This window comes from Arvicola amphibius, chromosome 8 (genome assembly GCF_903992535.2).
Source record: "Arvicola amphibius chromosome 8, mArvAmp1.2, whole genome shotgun sequence".
In the NCBI taxonomy this organism is placed as follows: Eukaryota; Metazoa; Chordata; class Mammalia; order Rodentia; family Cricetidae; genus Arvicola; species Arvicola amphibius.
Window position 1 is genome coordinate 65,207,958 of NC_052054.1, and position 13,616 is coordinate 65,221,573.

The 13,616-nt window shown below is 49.0% G+C and overlaps 1 protein-coding gene across 1 annotated transcript; it reads right to left on the minus strand.

Annotated features, from left to right (window-relative positions):
• Positions 1-92: 92 nt before the first annotated feature.
• Tmc4 (transmembrane channel like 4) lies at positions 93-13,485 on the minus strand. Its single transcript, XM_038340622.1, has 15 exons — positions 13,355-13,485; positions 12,266-12,479; positions 10,662-10,807; positions 10,158-10,390; positions 9,921-10,042; positions 6,149-6,296; positions 5,451-5,618; positions 5,065-5,228; positions 4,291-4,417; positions 3,975-4,072; positions 1,596-1,779; positions 1,191-1,321; positions 945-1,100; positions 436-514; positions 93-333 (listed from the first exon to the last, which is right to left on the minus strand). The coding sequence occupies exons 1-15, from the start codon at positions 13,422-13,424 to the stop codon at positions 265-267; spliced, it is 2,109 nt and encodes a 702-aa protein (XP_038196550.1). The 5' UTR covers positions 13,425-13,485; the 3' UTR covers positions 93-264.
• Positions 13,486-13,616: the final 131 nt, after the last annotated feature.

Here is a 13,616-nt window from a genome sequence, read left to right on the forward strand (position 1 = left end):
TGATGCCCCGCCTGTCTATCCAGTCACGCAGACACAACCCAGGCCACTGACCAGGCCCCTCCCCAAACTCTGTCCAAGGCTTCAGGACCGGGTTTCAAAATGTATAGCGACTGTTGTTTATTAATACGGTTCAACTGAGTGTGGTACTTGGTGGCGGAGGCCGTAGGACTCGATTCTAGAGATGAGAGGGTACTATATGAAGTCACTGAGGTGTACAATCGGTCTGAAGGACTGAAGGTGGGATGACATTTCCAGCCAGACTGGTCAGAGACTTCCATTCGCTGAGCTTAGAGCCACAGCTCGCTGGGCTAGGAAGACTTTATTCTTCGCTTCCTGAGGGCAAAGGGGGATGGAAGTGAGACACACCTTCTCTTCACCCATGTCCTTCTTCCCATGTTCTCAGGGAGCCCTTCCCAGGGAACCAGCCTGGCTCACCGTCTCGATCTGGCGTTTGAGCTCAGAAATGAGGCGTCCGTAAGAGTTAGCCAGGGCTACTGTATACGCCATCAGGATGCTTAGGAAAACAGGAATGAAAGTCACCCCAGGAAAACAAAACAAAAACTATATATATAGTTTTCTTTATCATATGGCTCCTTAGAAACCTGGATCAGGACCCTCAAAACCCTCTTGAGACTCCATTCTTTACTGCCTCAGACCTAGGAGTCCATACCTCTGCCCTCCTTCAGATCAGGAGTCTAGGCTGCAGACCTCCTTTAGACCCAGGGTTCCAAACCCAGACTTCTTTTCTTAGGCCCAGGAGTCCAGACCCCAACCCTCCTGCTCCAGATCTAGGTAGACCCCAGTTCTCTTCCATTCCACATAGGTATCCAAGTTGCAGCCCTCCTCTCTAATACTTAGGTGCTCAGCCCCCAATTCCTTTTTTTTTCCCCTAACACTAAATCACACATATCCAAACTCTGACCCTAAAGTCTGGAACCACTCACCAAGAGAGGATCAGAAGGGGTACAGCAAAAGCCTGGGTCCCCAGAAAGTAGAAAAAGTTCTGGGCAGTCTGAGGGAGGCTTTTAATGGACTCGGGGATCTGGACCCAAATAGACGACTTCCCTTGGAATGGGCCACACAGTTTAGAAGGTGGGATCCTGCAGGCAGAGACACACTGAGCTCAATCAAATAGGGCCAGAGTGAGGAACCTGTGATGAATGCAATGGAAAAGAGCCTCTCAGACTTACAAGAAGATACTGTAAAGCACCGGGACAGCAGAGATTGCCAGACCCACAAGGAGCACCAGGGGGAAAAAGAAATTTGCTGTGGAGGCTCGGAAGGTGCGTGAGGCCGGTGAGTAGATGGAGAAGAGCGCCATCTGCGGGAAGAGATGAGAAATGGAGATCTGAGACCCAAGGGTCAATTCTGTGGTTTCCTCTTTTCCCATCTTGGAGTTTTGGCCTCTTCCCAGACGTCTGAGCCACCTCAAACATCTCAGATTCCTTTCTCTGGGCTCAGGACTCTGACTTCCAGCACACTTCTCCCTCCCTTGGGGCTCAGTCATCAAAAGCCATGACATCCTCCTTTCCCTAACCCAGGAGTATAGCCCCAACCCCTGTCAGCTCAGACCCCTGGATCGTCCTCAGCCTCACCTTCTTCAGACAGAAGAGTATCAGGAACTTGGCGGTGTTGATCAAAGGTAGTAAAGGGCAGAAAAAGCTTCCCACCCAGACCACGGTCTGAGCGTAGATGAGCCCCAACACCTCGTCGGGCACCTGGAACTCCAGAGTCCCCATCATACGACCCAATGCCCCAGGACAGAGGCCACAGAATATCCTGAAGGGCAAGGTAGGGCAGTCATAGGCCTAGATGTTTTGGGGTCTTTCCAACCTTATCATCCAGCCCATTATTTTGTAAAGGTTTTTTTTTTATTTATTTATTATGTATATAATATCCTGTGTATACGTATGCCTGCAGGCCAGAAGAGGGCAACAGACCTCATTACAGATGGTTGTGAGCCACCATGTGGTTGCTGGGAATTGAACTCAGGACCTTTGGAAGAGCAGGCAATGCTCTTAACCGCTGAGCCATCTCTCCAGCCCCTTTGTAAAGGTTTTTTTTGAGACAGGGTTTCACTGTAGTTTTGGAGCCTCTCCTGGAACTAACTCTTGTAGACCAGGCTGGCCTCAAACTCACAGAGATCCGCCTGTCTCTGCCTCCTGAGTGCTGGGATTAAATGTAAAGGACTTTTAAGATCTGTGATCTATGTTCCAGAACCTGGTTTCAAAGTTTCCTGACCTAAAATACTAAGAGTAGGAGTGGAGTCAGAGAGAAATAACTGAAAAAAGGGCGAGTGGGGATTTAGGTGAGGAAAAGGAAGTTAAAACTGTATTTGGAAAGTGGAAAGGATGCTGGATGTGGTGACTTAAACTGGTAATCAGAGCCCTAGGGAGACTGGATCACCACCAGTTCCAGGACAGCCTAAGCTACAGACAGACAGAGTCTGGAAAAAATAAAGGGAATGAGAGAGACAGTTCAGTGGTTAAGGGCCTATACTGAGCAGATGGGGTGGCACATGCCTTTATCCCCAGCACATTCAACGCAGAGGCAGGTAGATCTCTGGTGTGGAAAGTCCTTCTGTATATGTGTTGCTTTTATTAGTTAATGAATAAGGAAGCTACTTTCGGCTTTCGGCCAATGGCTTAACAGAATATAGCGAGAGAGAGAGAGAGAGAGAGAGAGAGAGAGAGAGAGAGAGAGAGAGAGAGGAGTCAGTGAGAAGCCATTTAGCCACCAGAGGAAAAAGACGCGAGCCACCAGCTGGAACCTTGCCAGTAGGCCATGAGCCTCGTGGTAAAATATAGAATAATAGAAATGGGTTAATTTAAGATGTAAGAACTAGTAAAAAATGCATAAGCTAATAGGCCAAACAGGCGTGTAATTAATATAGTTTCTGAGTGATTATTTTGGGCAGCCTTCGATGCCAAATCTCTGTGAGTCCAAGGCTAAGCTAGTCTGGTCTACACAGAGACTTGTAGGACAGCCAGGACTGTGTGGAGACCTTGTCTCTACATACAAAAAGGGGGATGAGGGGCAGACTCCTCTTTAAGAGGATCAGAGTTCAATTCCTACCACCTGTATCAAGTGGCTTATAACCACTCATAACTCCAGTTTCAAGGATGACACTCTGTTCTTGTTTCCATGGGCACCTGTACACACTCTACCACCTTGGCTGGAGAGATGATTCAGCGGTTAAGAGCACTTCCAAGATGCTGAGTTCAAGTCCCAGCAACCACATGGTGGCTCACAACCATCTGTAATGAGACCTGGTGCCCTCTTGAGGAAGAGACCTGGTCAAATTGTCCTCATCAACTTAGACCATGAAACCCAATAAGGACAAGTTCAACAGAACCACCAAATATGGGCTGCCCATGCATGCTTCAGCATTGCCAGGGCATAATTTTTTTTTTCAATTTTACTTCACCCCCCACATAATTAGAACAAGTAAATCTTTAAAATACATACAAATATATATATGTTACAAGAGACGGCTCAGCAGTTAAAACTGGACAATTATGAGAACCAGAGTTAAGACCCCAGAACTCACTTAATAAGCCAGACATCCTGGCATGCTTGTAACCCCAGCACTGAGAGGTAGGAAAATTGCTGGGGCTTGCTGGCTTCTTGTCTAGCTAAGAAAATGTGAAGCCCAGGCTCAGAGAGAGAAAGAGAGAGACCATGCCTCAAAGGAACAGGCAGAGAATGACAGAGGAAGACTCATCTGACTATTCCCCCCTACACACAAGCACATAGCATCTGCTCACACAAACACATATGCACACCAATAAATAAATAAATAAGATAAAATAATAATAAAGAGGGCTAGAATATCTAGCTCAGTGACAAACTACCTTGTTTATGTAAAGGCCCCAGTTAAAAGAACTTTGGTAGGACAAAAAGTGAGAGCTCTTCGACGGGAGTGGGGCCTGCTCCAATAGGGGCGGAGCTACAAGGAGGGGCAGGACACTTACTTCCTAGGAAACTGGACCAACAGCATGACCAACAGGCCCATCAGCAGATCAAAGACCACAAGTTTGTACATCTCCTGGCCCAGCCGAGTCTCCCAGCACTGAAGAAGTAAGAAATCAATAGACCAGACCTTCCAACATGGAGGTTCAAGCATCTGACGCTTGTTAGCAAGCATCAGATGCCCCACTCATAAAGTGCATGGGTGAGGGCTTCTGTGTTTATAAGCAGCCATGCTATATTCTCTTTCTTCCCACACCAACGATCCTTGTCCTACCTGTAAGCACAAGAATGCCCCACATTCTCCCACAGCGTTCTCACCGGAAGTTCTCTGTAATTGTAGCCACAGGTTTTGCATCCTTCTGCCTCCTTGTTTCCCCCACATGTGATCTGATTCCACAGAGAAACTAGAAGGAACACCAGGGAGACCAGACGCAAAAACACAGTCCTGTAAGATGAAGGTGGAGGAAGGGACTCACTCTGCTGCCATGCAGACCATGCTATCCCCTCCTTCTTGATGCTCTCCCATGATCCCCTCCCATCCTTTCCCTACTGCCTTCCATAGAGGAAGGAATTGCATTTCAGTATCAGGATTGGAGTCTTGAAGACCCTGGATCTCACATGCAGGGGACTTCCCTGTCATATACTTTTCATATGTGTATTTCTGTACATTTGTGTGTACACAAGTATGCTAGTGCCTGCAGAGGCCAGAAGGAGTCTGATCCCCTGAACCTGGATATTCAGGCAGTTGTGAGCTCCCTGATATGGTTGCCAGTGAACCAACTCCCAGTCCTCTCCAAGAGCCATCTCTAGAGCTCCTTTGTCTTAAAACACACACACACACACACACGCATGCCATAGTGAGTGTGTGGAAATCAGAGGATAACTTTGTGCATTCGGCTCTCTCCTTCTGCCTTTGCATTCTTTCTGGGGATGAACTCAGGTTGCCAGACTTGCACAGCAAGTGCCTTTATCCTCTGAGCCATCTCACGGGCCCAGACTTCTCCGTCTTATTTGTGGAACCAGAGACCCTCTCTCTGCCTGTCCTTTTCTCCCTTCTCCCAGAGCTCCCATCCCATCCCATGAGTCCAGAACCGAATCAGGATCAAGGCGATTTGGCGGCTGCGAGTGTAGCCCTCTAGTGAAGTAATGAACTTGAACACAATAGGCAGCACGAAGTTGAACACGGAGATGGAAATGGATGGAAGATAATCCACCAGAAGCTTGAGGAGGGGATTTTGTTGAACCACTGGTGTCTCCTGAGAGGGAGTGTGGAACAAAGAAAGAAGGAAGCTGAAAGTCCGTCCTTAGCCCCTTTTTACCTCAAAGGACCCTAAAATCCCAGACTTCCCTTTCCCAACCCTCCTAAGATCCCAGGAATTCTAGATCTCAGTTCTCTCTCACAGTGCTTCACCCTTGGAAATGTGATTTCTAGGACCCGCGAACCCTCCTCCTCCAAGACCCTTCAAGACCCTCAGCACCTGCAGCGTCACGGTGTACTCTGTAGCCCAGTAGATGCCATAGAAGGCTGCCCCCAGGAGCGCGAGGATCAGCAGGTTGAGCAGAGCCCTCACCGACCACACCTTGACTCTCTGGCCCAGCGTCTGTTCCGCAGCACGGCGCCTAACCATGGCTTCCTCCAGCTCCACCTGAGGCCAAGCAGAACGACTGCTGCCAGGGATAGTTCCCTCCAGGCCTAGTTCTTCAGATGGAACTAATACAGCCCTCTCCTTGCTCCATACCCTCCAGTGATGTCCATGGGACCACTTAGCTCTTGGACCACTGACCCTCCGCAGCCTGGACTTGCATCCAAGGCCCACCCTTCTTAGCCTAACCTAAGATCCCCAAACCTCGCCCCTTTAAGGCTCTGCCTTCTGTCCAAAGCCCATCCTTACCCCGTCCAACCTAGAATCCCAGGATACACTCTCCTGAGACTCCAAGAGCCACTTTGTTTTTTTAAGCCACGCCCCTATTTCACTTTGGCCCGTACTGGGCTCCACGCCTTCCCTAAATGAGCCCATTCCCTCAGCCCACCCCTCCTCCCCTCCATGCCACGCATTCCTAGTGTGGCTTCCCCTTAGTTCTGTCTCTCCCTGTTTCTTAGCAAAACACTGCTCCTTATTGCAACCGGGTCTTGTCCAGTTCATAACCAGTTGTAACCCTGCCTCCCCGAGCACACCTGCAGTTCATACAAAAGGATGCGTTGGCGCAGCCGCACGTGCACTTCCCCGTGGAGGCCAAAATTCCAAGCTGAGAACACCCGATGACTATAGCTGGTCAGAACATCTGTCTCGGCCAACAGAGTCTCCTTCAATCCGGACACCGAACTGAGAGAAGAGACCACGAGAATAGGGCATTTAAGAGCGTCTTTGGGAGCATCCTACTTACTGGACACAACTCAAAAGACCTGTGCTCAGGTCCCATCTGCTGCAGTCAGAGAGATACACAAAGTCTTTGGAATCAAAGGCTAACAGAGCCACCTGGGAAACAGAAACCTAAAGCGACAGAAAGACCTAGGAGAGACTCCAGTGGAAAGAGGGAGAGACTTGAGAATAAGACAGAGAAGAGAGAATAACAACAAAAATGACATTCTAGAGAGGAGGCAAGCTGGCCTGGTGGCATGTACTTCTAATCCCAGAACAAAGGAAGCAGAGTCAGGAGGATTTCTGCATCGTCAAGGGCCAGCCTGGCTACATAGTGAGTTCCAGACCAGCCAGAGGTAGGTATGCAGGGTAACAAGGTAACTGTCTCAACTGCCCATTAAGACAAGTGCTGGGGGGAGGGGGAAAGACTAGAGAGACTGAATAAGAAAAAGGGATGAGGGTTGGAGAGATGGCTCAAAGGTTAAGAGCACTGAACTGTTCTTGCAGAGGTCATGAGTTCATATTCCTAGCAACAACATGGTGGCTCACAACCATCTGTAATGAGATATGGTGCCCTCATCAGGCTTGCAAGCAAACATGAAGGCAGAACACTGTATACAAAATAAATAAAATAAATTGAAACTTTAAAAAGAGAAGAAGAATGAGAACAAAAAGAAGAGAAAAATAGAACTGGCCAAAGAGACTATGTCTACCTTCACTAGCTCCTCTTTCCTCCCTCTGAACAACTGGGGAGTGTTCCCACACGGTCCCTGCATCTTCAGAGATTCCATTCTTTGTATTTAAACCTGTGGAACATTCTTTTTATGCAAATCAGAAGGGATTCCTATATTTTAAAGAAAACTATCACAGAGCTTCTCCTACCTTCCAAACCAACCAGGAAGCTCTCTCTCTCTCTCTCTCTCTCTCTCTCTCTCTCTCTCTCTCTCTCTCTCTCTCTCTCTCTCTCTCTCTCTCTCTCTCTCTCTCTGTGTGTGTGTGTGTGTGTGTTTAGTGTATGCATGAGTGTATGGGTGCACTTGGGAATATGTGTGCGCATGTGGCATATGCATGAATACATGGGTGCACTTGTACATATGTGTGTGCTTGTAGGCCAGAGGTGTATTCCAGGTGTCTATCACTCTGCATTTTAGTTTTTCAGATGGAGTCTCTCACTGAACCTGGAACTCACTGTTGAGGATAGACTGGCTGGCCAGTTAGCCCCTGGGATCCTCCTGTTTCTGCTGCTGTCCCGCACCCCCAGGGCTGGGGGCTTCAGATGTGTGTTGCTGACAGCTCTTCTGTGGGTTTTGGGAATCCTAACCTAGGTCTTTGGGCTTCTGCTGCAAGCACTTTATCCACCAAGCCATTTCCTCAGCCTTTGTATTTTGTTTTGTTTTGTTTGCTTGTTTCAAGACAAGGTTTCTCTGTGTATATTTGGCTGTCTATGAACTCATGCTGTAGACCAGGCTGGCCTCAAACTCACAGAGATCCGCCTGCCTCTGCCTCCCAAGTGCTGGGATTAAAGGCGTGCGCCACCACCACCAGGCTGTTTTGTTTGTTTTGGAGACAAGGTCTCACTATGAGGGTAAGGCTGGCCTCAAAACCATGATCCTACTACCTTCACCTCCCCAATGTAGGTCTGGGCTCTCCCATGCATTTACTCAGGTTTTATATGTATTCATAATTATATTTGTTTATAATTAAACATCCCATCTTACAGCTTGAGTCCACCTTCAGGACTGCAAGCTGAAACAATGCCTGGCAATCAAGAGACACTAATTTTTTTCCTCATAGCTTTCTTAGTTTGGGAGCATGGCCCTCACCCCTAGCCTCTTTTAAAATACTTGGTTTCCCTTTTTGAGGATCTCCCTGTCTCATCTGAATGAGAGGTTCAATTACCTATCTCAACGTTAGAGATTTAGTTCAGCGGCAGAGCTCATATCCAGCAAGTATGAAACCCTAGGTTCCCTCCCCGTCTGGGAGGGGATTAGGGAGACAAAACCACATATGTGTCTCCAGTGTTACCACTTTCAGCACCCACATATCCAAATAAATACCTGCCCAACTCTTCCTTTGTACATATACATGTTACCTCAGAGCCTGGGGGTGTGGGAGCAGTTCAATAGGAGAGCACTTGCCTAGCATACATGCGGTTCCCAGATTCCATCTCCAGTACCACCCTGCCCCCACCACCCACGCAACCCATAGGCATGTAGTATATGTCTGTAATCCCCAGGAGGCTAAGGCAGGAGGATTGCTATGAGTTCAAGACCTGTTTAGACTACATAACAAATTTGAGGCCAGCCTGAACTACAACACGATCCTCTATTGAAACAAAACAGCTGGCCGGTGGGGGCCCATGCCTTTAATCTCAGCACTGGAGAGAGAGAAGGAGATGGATTTCTGTGAGTTCAAGGCCAGCCTGATCTATGGAGTGAGTTCCAGGACAGCTAGGGCTACAGAGAGAAACCTTGTCTCAATAAACAAACAAACAAACAAACAAACAAATAAATAAAAAACATACAGAAAGCAATACTTAACTTCCATTTTCTACCTCCCTCACACAACTGATTAGGAATTCCTGGGTGCTCTCCCCTTCATTATACCCAGAATCTCCATTTATATAAAGGGCAAAAACAGGACACAAGGTCTCACATAGCCCAGGCTAGCCTCAAACTATGCAGCCAGGGATAACTTAGAGCTCCCAATCTTTCTGTCTCTACTTCCTCAGTGCTGGGATTATGGACAGGAGCCATCCCTGCAGGTTTAGTGTTCCAATTCTTTTCTTCTCTTTTTCTATGTATTTATTCAGTGTGCATGTGTGTTTATGTGATGGCACCAGGGTGCCATGGCCCAGTGTGTATGGTGATCAGAAGGCAACCTGTGGAGGAGTTGGCTTCCTCTCTGTCCTAGGCAGGTCCTGGGAAAGGAAGTCAGGGTCTCAGAAAGTGTTCCTACCCATGGCAAAATCTTGCCAACTTACTGTTCTATTTCTTGATATCATTGAGAATTTTGTGATGGAGCCTGGAGCTCAAGGTAACTTTCCTGCCTCATCTTCCCAAACACTGGGATTATTATAATTATGAATCTTCAAAACAGCCATTCATATGCTTATTTGATGCCTCACCTTAGGGTATACCACTAAGTAAGCAGGGGTGGGGACTTCCCAATTGTGCTCTCTTCTTTCTTTTTGTCTGTCTTTTTTTTTTTTTTTTAAAGAGACAGGATCTCTCTGTGTAGCCCTGCATGTCCTAGAACTCAATCTGTAGACCACACTGGCCTCAGAGGTCCATCTTCCTCTGCATCCCTAGTGCTGGAACTAAAGGAGTGGGACAACATACTCAGCCAGACAGGACATTTCTATGAAGGTCAGAGTGGCCTTCAAATTACTCTGTAGCCCAGACTGACCTTGAACTCAAAATAATCATCCTGCCTCAGCCTTCCAAGTGAGACTGCTAGCTTGGGCCTCCACACCTGGCTTTAAAATAGATTTCAGTGCTGAAGAAATGACTCCTGGGGGTGGGTGGGGCTTCTATACCACCTCCAGTTTCCCCTTTCTATCAGAGTCTGGGTGTGGGTGTCACTAACCGGTGCAGGATGCACAGCAAGTAGATGAGCCCGATGACAAAGACGGAGCACAGGTAAGTGATGGCCAGGTTAGATCGGGGCGGGTAGAACCCATAGAACAGAGGAGACCATTCTAGGTAACCCTGGGAAGGGAAAGGGAGAGCAAGGATCATTATGGGGCTAGGTGGAGGTAGGGGTCAGGGAGCTGGGTGATCTGGACCATAGACCATTGAGAAAACCAGGGACCATGGCACCTACCGCTCCAGAGAGCAAGTTGAAGAGCTGAGTGGGGAAGGTGACCAGGCCCTGAGCTTGGGGGGTATAGGAACCACAGAGTGAAGAGATGTTAGGGCTAGGGGGACCTGGAGGAGTCCCTTCCAACCAGGTGGGGATCAACTTCATGCAGACTTCAATCACAGATGCCACCAGGTTGAGAAAGAGCAGGAAGCGCAGCAGGGAGAAGTAGGACTCAGTGCCTGCTCCAAACTGGCCTGCAGGGGGCAGCAGAAAGGCCTCAAGTCCCTCACCAGTACAGTTCAGACTGAGTCCAGGCCCCAGCCCTGTTTCTCAGACCCAGCTCTCCTCCCTCAGACTCAGTAGTCTAGAACAAAGCCCTGCCTCCCCCTCAGACCCTGGAGCCCAGGCACCAGCTCCCTCCCTCAGACTCAGTCTGCCCCCCAGACTCCAGCCTTCCTTTCCTCAGACCCCAGGCTCCAACCCTCTTTCTTTAAAGCCGACCACACCCCCAGTCTTCTACCACACCCCCAATCTTCTTCAGCGTCCACGCCCATGGCTGTATAGTTTGAAAGCCTTCTTTCATTTTTCCCTTGGTCTTGGAAAGCTGTCGGGTCCAATGGGCAGCCTTAGATTCAGAGCCAGAGGCCACCTGCTCTCTAGCCTGCCTCTTCCTGGAAGGAAAGAAGAGTCAGAGTCAGAAGATGAAGGGCTTGGAAACTACAAACTGGGACCACCCAAAGATAGAAACAACTTGACCCACTAAGGGTGGAGATGTGGTATACTGTATACATAGTGGAATACTCTTTAGCAATTAAAAAGGAAACAAATCTATTTTATGTATAAGAAGCCAGGCACAAAATAACAACAGAGCCATGTATAGGGGCCCACACTTGTAATCCCACCAGTGGTCAGGCGGAGGCAGGGGGATTCAGAATCCAAGGACAGGCTGGTCAGATTAGTGACATGCTTTTGAAAGAAAATAAAGAAGTCGGGTATGGTGCACCACTCACGCTTGTAGCCCCCTCAATTGGGAGAAAGACTAGTGCAAATTCGAGGAGAGCTTGGGATAAAAAGTGATTTCAGGCCAGTCTGGGTTAGAGAGTGAGACCCCGTCTCAACAAAACAAAACAAAATGGCTGGTGTGATGGCTCAGCAAGTAAGGGCAATTGTGACCAACTCAAAACTTGTGTCTGATCCCTGAGCCCCACATGGTAGAGCAAAAGACTTGGCTGCTGCCTGCTGTCCTTTGAGCGCCACAGAAAGCCATAGCACATACACGCATGCTATTGGGCACACACACCAAAATGTAAAAGAGAAAGAACAGCCAGGCAGTGGTGGTGCATGCCTTTAAGCCTCCCAGCACTTGGGAGGCCGAGGCAGAGGCAGACCATCTCTGTGAGTTCAAGGCCAGCCTGGTAAAGAGAGTGAGTTCTAGAACGGCCAGGGCTGTTACACAGAGAAACCCTGTTTTAAAAATCCAAAGGGAAAAGAGAAGAGAAGAGAAGAGAAGAGAAGAGAAGAGAAGAGAAGAGAAGAGGAGAGGAGAGGAGGGGGGGGGGAGAGATAACAAAACTAACAAGAAGGAAAGAAGGAAGGCTGGGAGAAGGAAGGAACAAAATGAAAAAATTAAGTCTTCCTGATTCTCATCCTGCAGTGGTGGCACATGTCTTTAATCCCAGCACTCAGGAGCCAGAGGCAGGTGGATCTCTGTGAGGCCAGCCTGGTTTACAGAGTAAGTTCCAGGACAGCCAAGGCTACACAGAGAAACCCTGTCTTGAAAAACAACAACAAAAGTCTTCCTGATTCTCTAACACAAAGTTCAGACCAAGCCCAGGCAAACCTTACCCTGGCTAGTGGCAAGGCAATAAGGAAAATAACCTATTGCCGGGTGGTGGTGGTGCATGCCATTAATCCCAGCACTCAGGAGGCAGAGGCAGGCGGATCTCTGTGAGTTTGAGGCCAGCCTGATCTACAGAGCAAGTTCCAGGACAGCTAGGGCTATTACATAGAGAAAATGGTCTCAAAAAGCAAAACAAGAAAAGGAAAGAAAGAAAGAAAATAAACTATTGAAATCAGAAAGAGTTCCTTGACAGAAAGAGGTGTCAGGGTGTCAGAGAAGAGGGGTTCACCTGTGTTCCCGCCTTGCCTGCATAGGCCAGGGAAGTTCCCGTGAAGGGTGAGATTCCATTTGGGCAGTTTCTGAAAAGGCCTGAGAACTCCTTCCTCCACCCTCATCCTCATCCTCATCCTCATCCGGTGTCCCCCAAGGGAGCACACCAGGGCCACGGTACCGAAGAGTAGCAGCACTTGGGAGGTTATTCAGCACAGAGGCCAGTGATGGGCCTGGCCATGAAAACAGAAGGATTGGAAGACAGTGAAGACTGGACTACAATCCTTTCCCCTCAGACCCAGAATCCAGGCCCCAGCCCTCCTCCCTCAAACCAGAAGTCCAGGCCCCAGCCCTCCTCCCTCAGACCAGAAGTCCAGGCCTCAGTCCTCCTCCCTCAGACCCAGGAGCCCAGGCCCCAGCCCTCCTCCCTCAAACCAGAAGTCCAGGCCCCAGTCCTCCTCCCTCAGACCAGAAGTCCAGGCCCCAGTCCTCCTCCCTTAGACCCAGGAGCCCTTCTCCCTCAGATTGAGGAATCCAGGCCCAAGTCTCCTCCCTCACATACATGGGTCCAGGCCTTAGCCCTCAGCCCTAGTCCTCTTCCCTCAGGCTGAGGAGCCCAGGTCTCATGTCCACTTCCCCCAGGAGTCTAGACTCAAGTTTCTCCTCCCCCAGGGCTATAAACCCTATCATTTCTCCCTCATCAGGGATTCAAGGCCCTAGTTCTTATCCCTCTGACCCAGAGATCCAGGTCCTGGCCTTCCTCATACTGTTTCAAAACCCCAGGTTCATACATCCATACTTCTAGACACTCTTCCTAAGGTTTTCAGGTGTGAACCCCCAGATCCCTCCTACCCTAAGTGTGAGTCTAATCTTCAACTTCCTGTTCCCTTACTGGAACTTGGAACCCCTGGGCCTTCCCGTGCCTGATACTAGTGACCCAACCCCTCTCCTCCAACACTGTAACTAGGTCTGTGCACGATTCCTCTTCAGGGGTTCTGAGTTTCTGTCTCAGAAAACTCAGGAAATGAAATCCCCTTGTGCTCTCAGGTTCAGAAACCCAGTTTCTTTCCTTGATGTTCTGACCTGACTTCCCAGAACTCTCTCCTACCTGTTCTTGCCTTCGCGGAGCTAGACCAATCCCTGGACTGGCCCCAGGCTTCCCTGGGAAGTTCTTCCATGTTTGCACCTGTTGTTTCCGCGTCTCCAGGCCCCTAGGGTGGGGACCGCCCTAGGTATGGGAGGGGCATAAGGCAGGGAGTACCTGGCCACTAGGTGGCCTGAGGTAACTATGCTACACTTCCTATAAAGCCAGATCTCAGCTTTAAAAGGTCTCTTGGGAATTGAAGTCCTTACTAGCTGAGCCTGCAGAA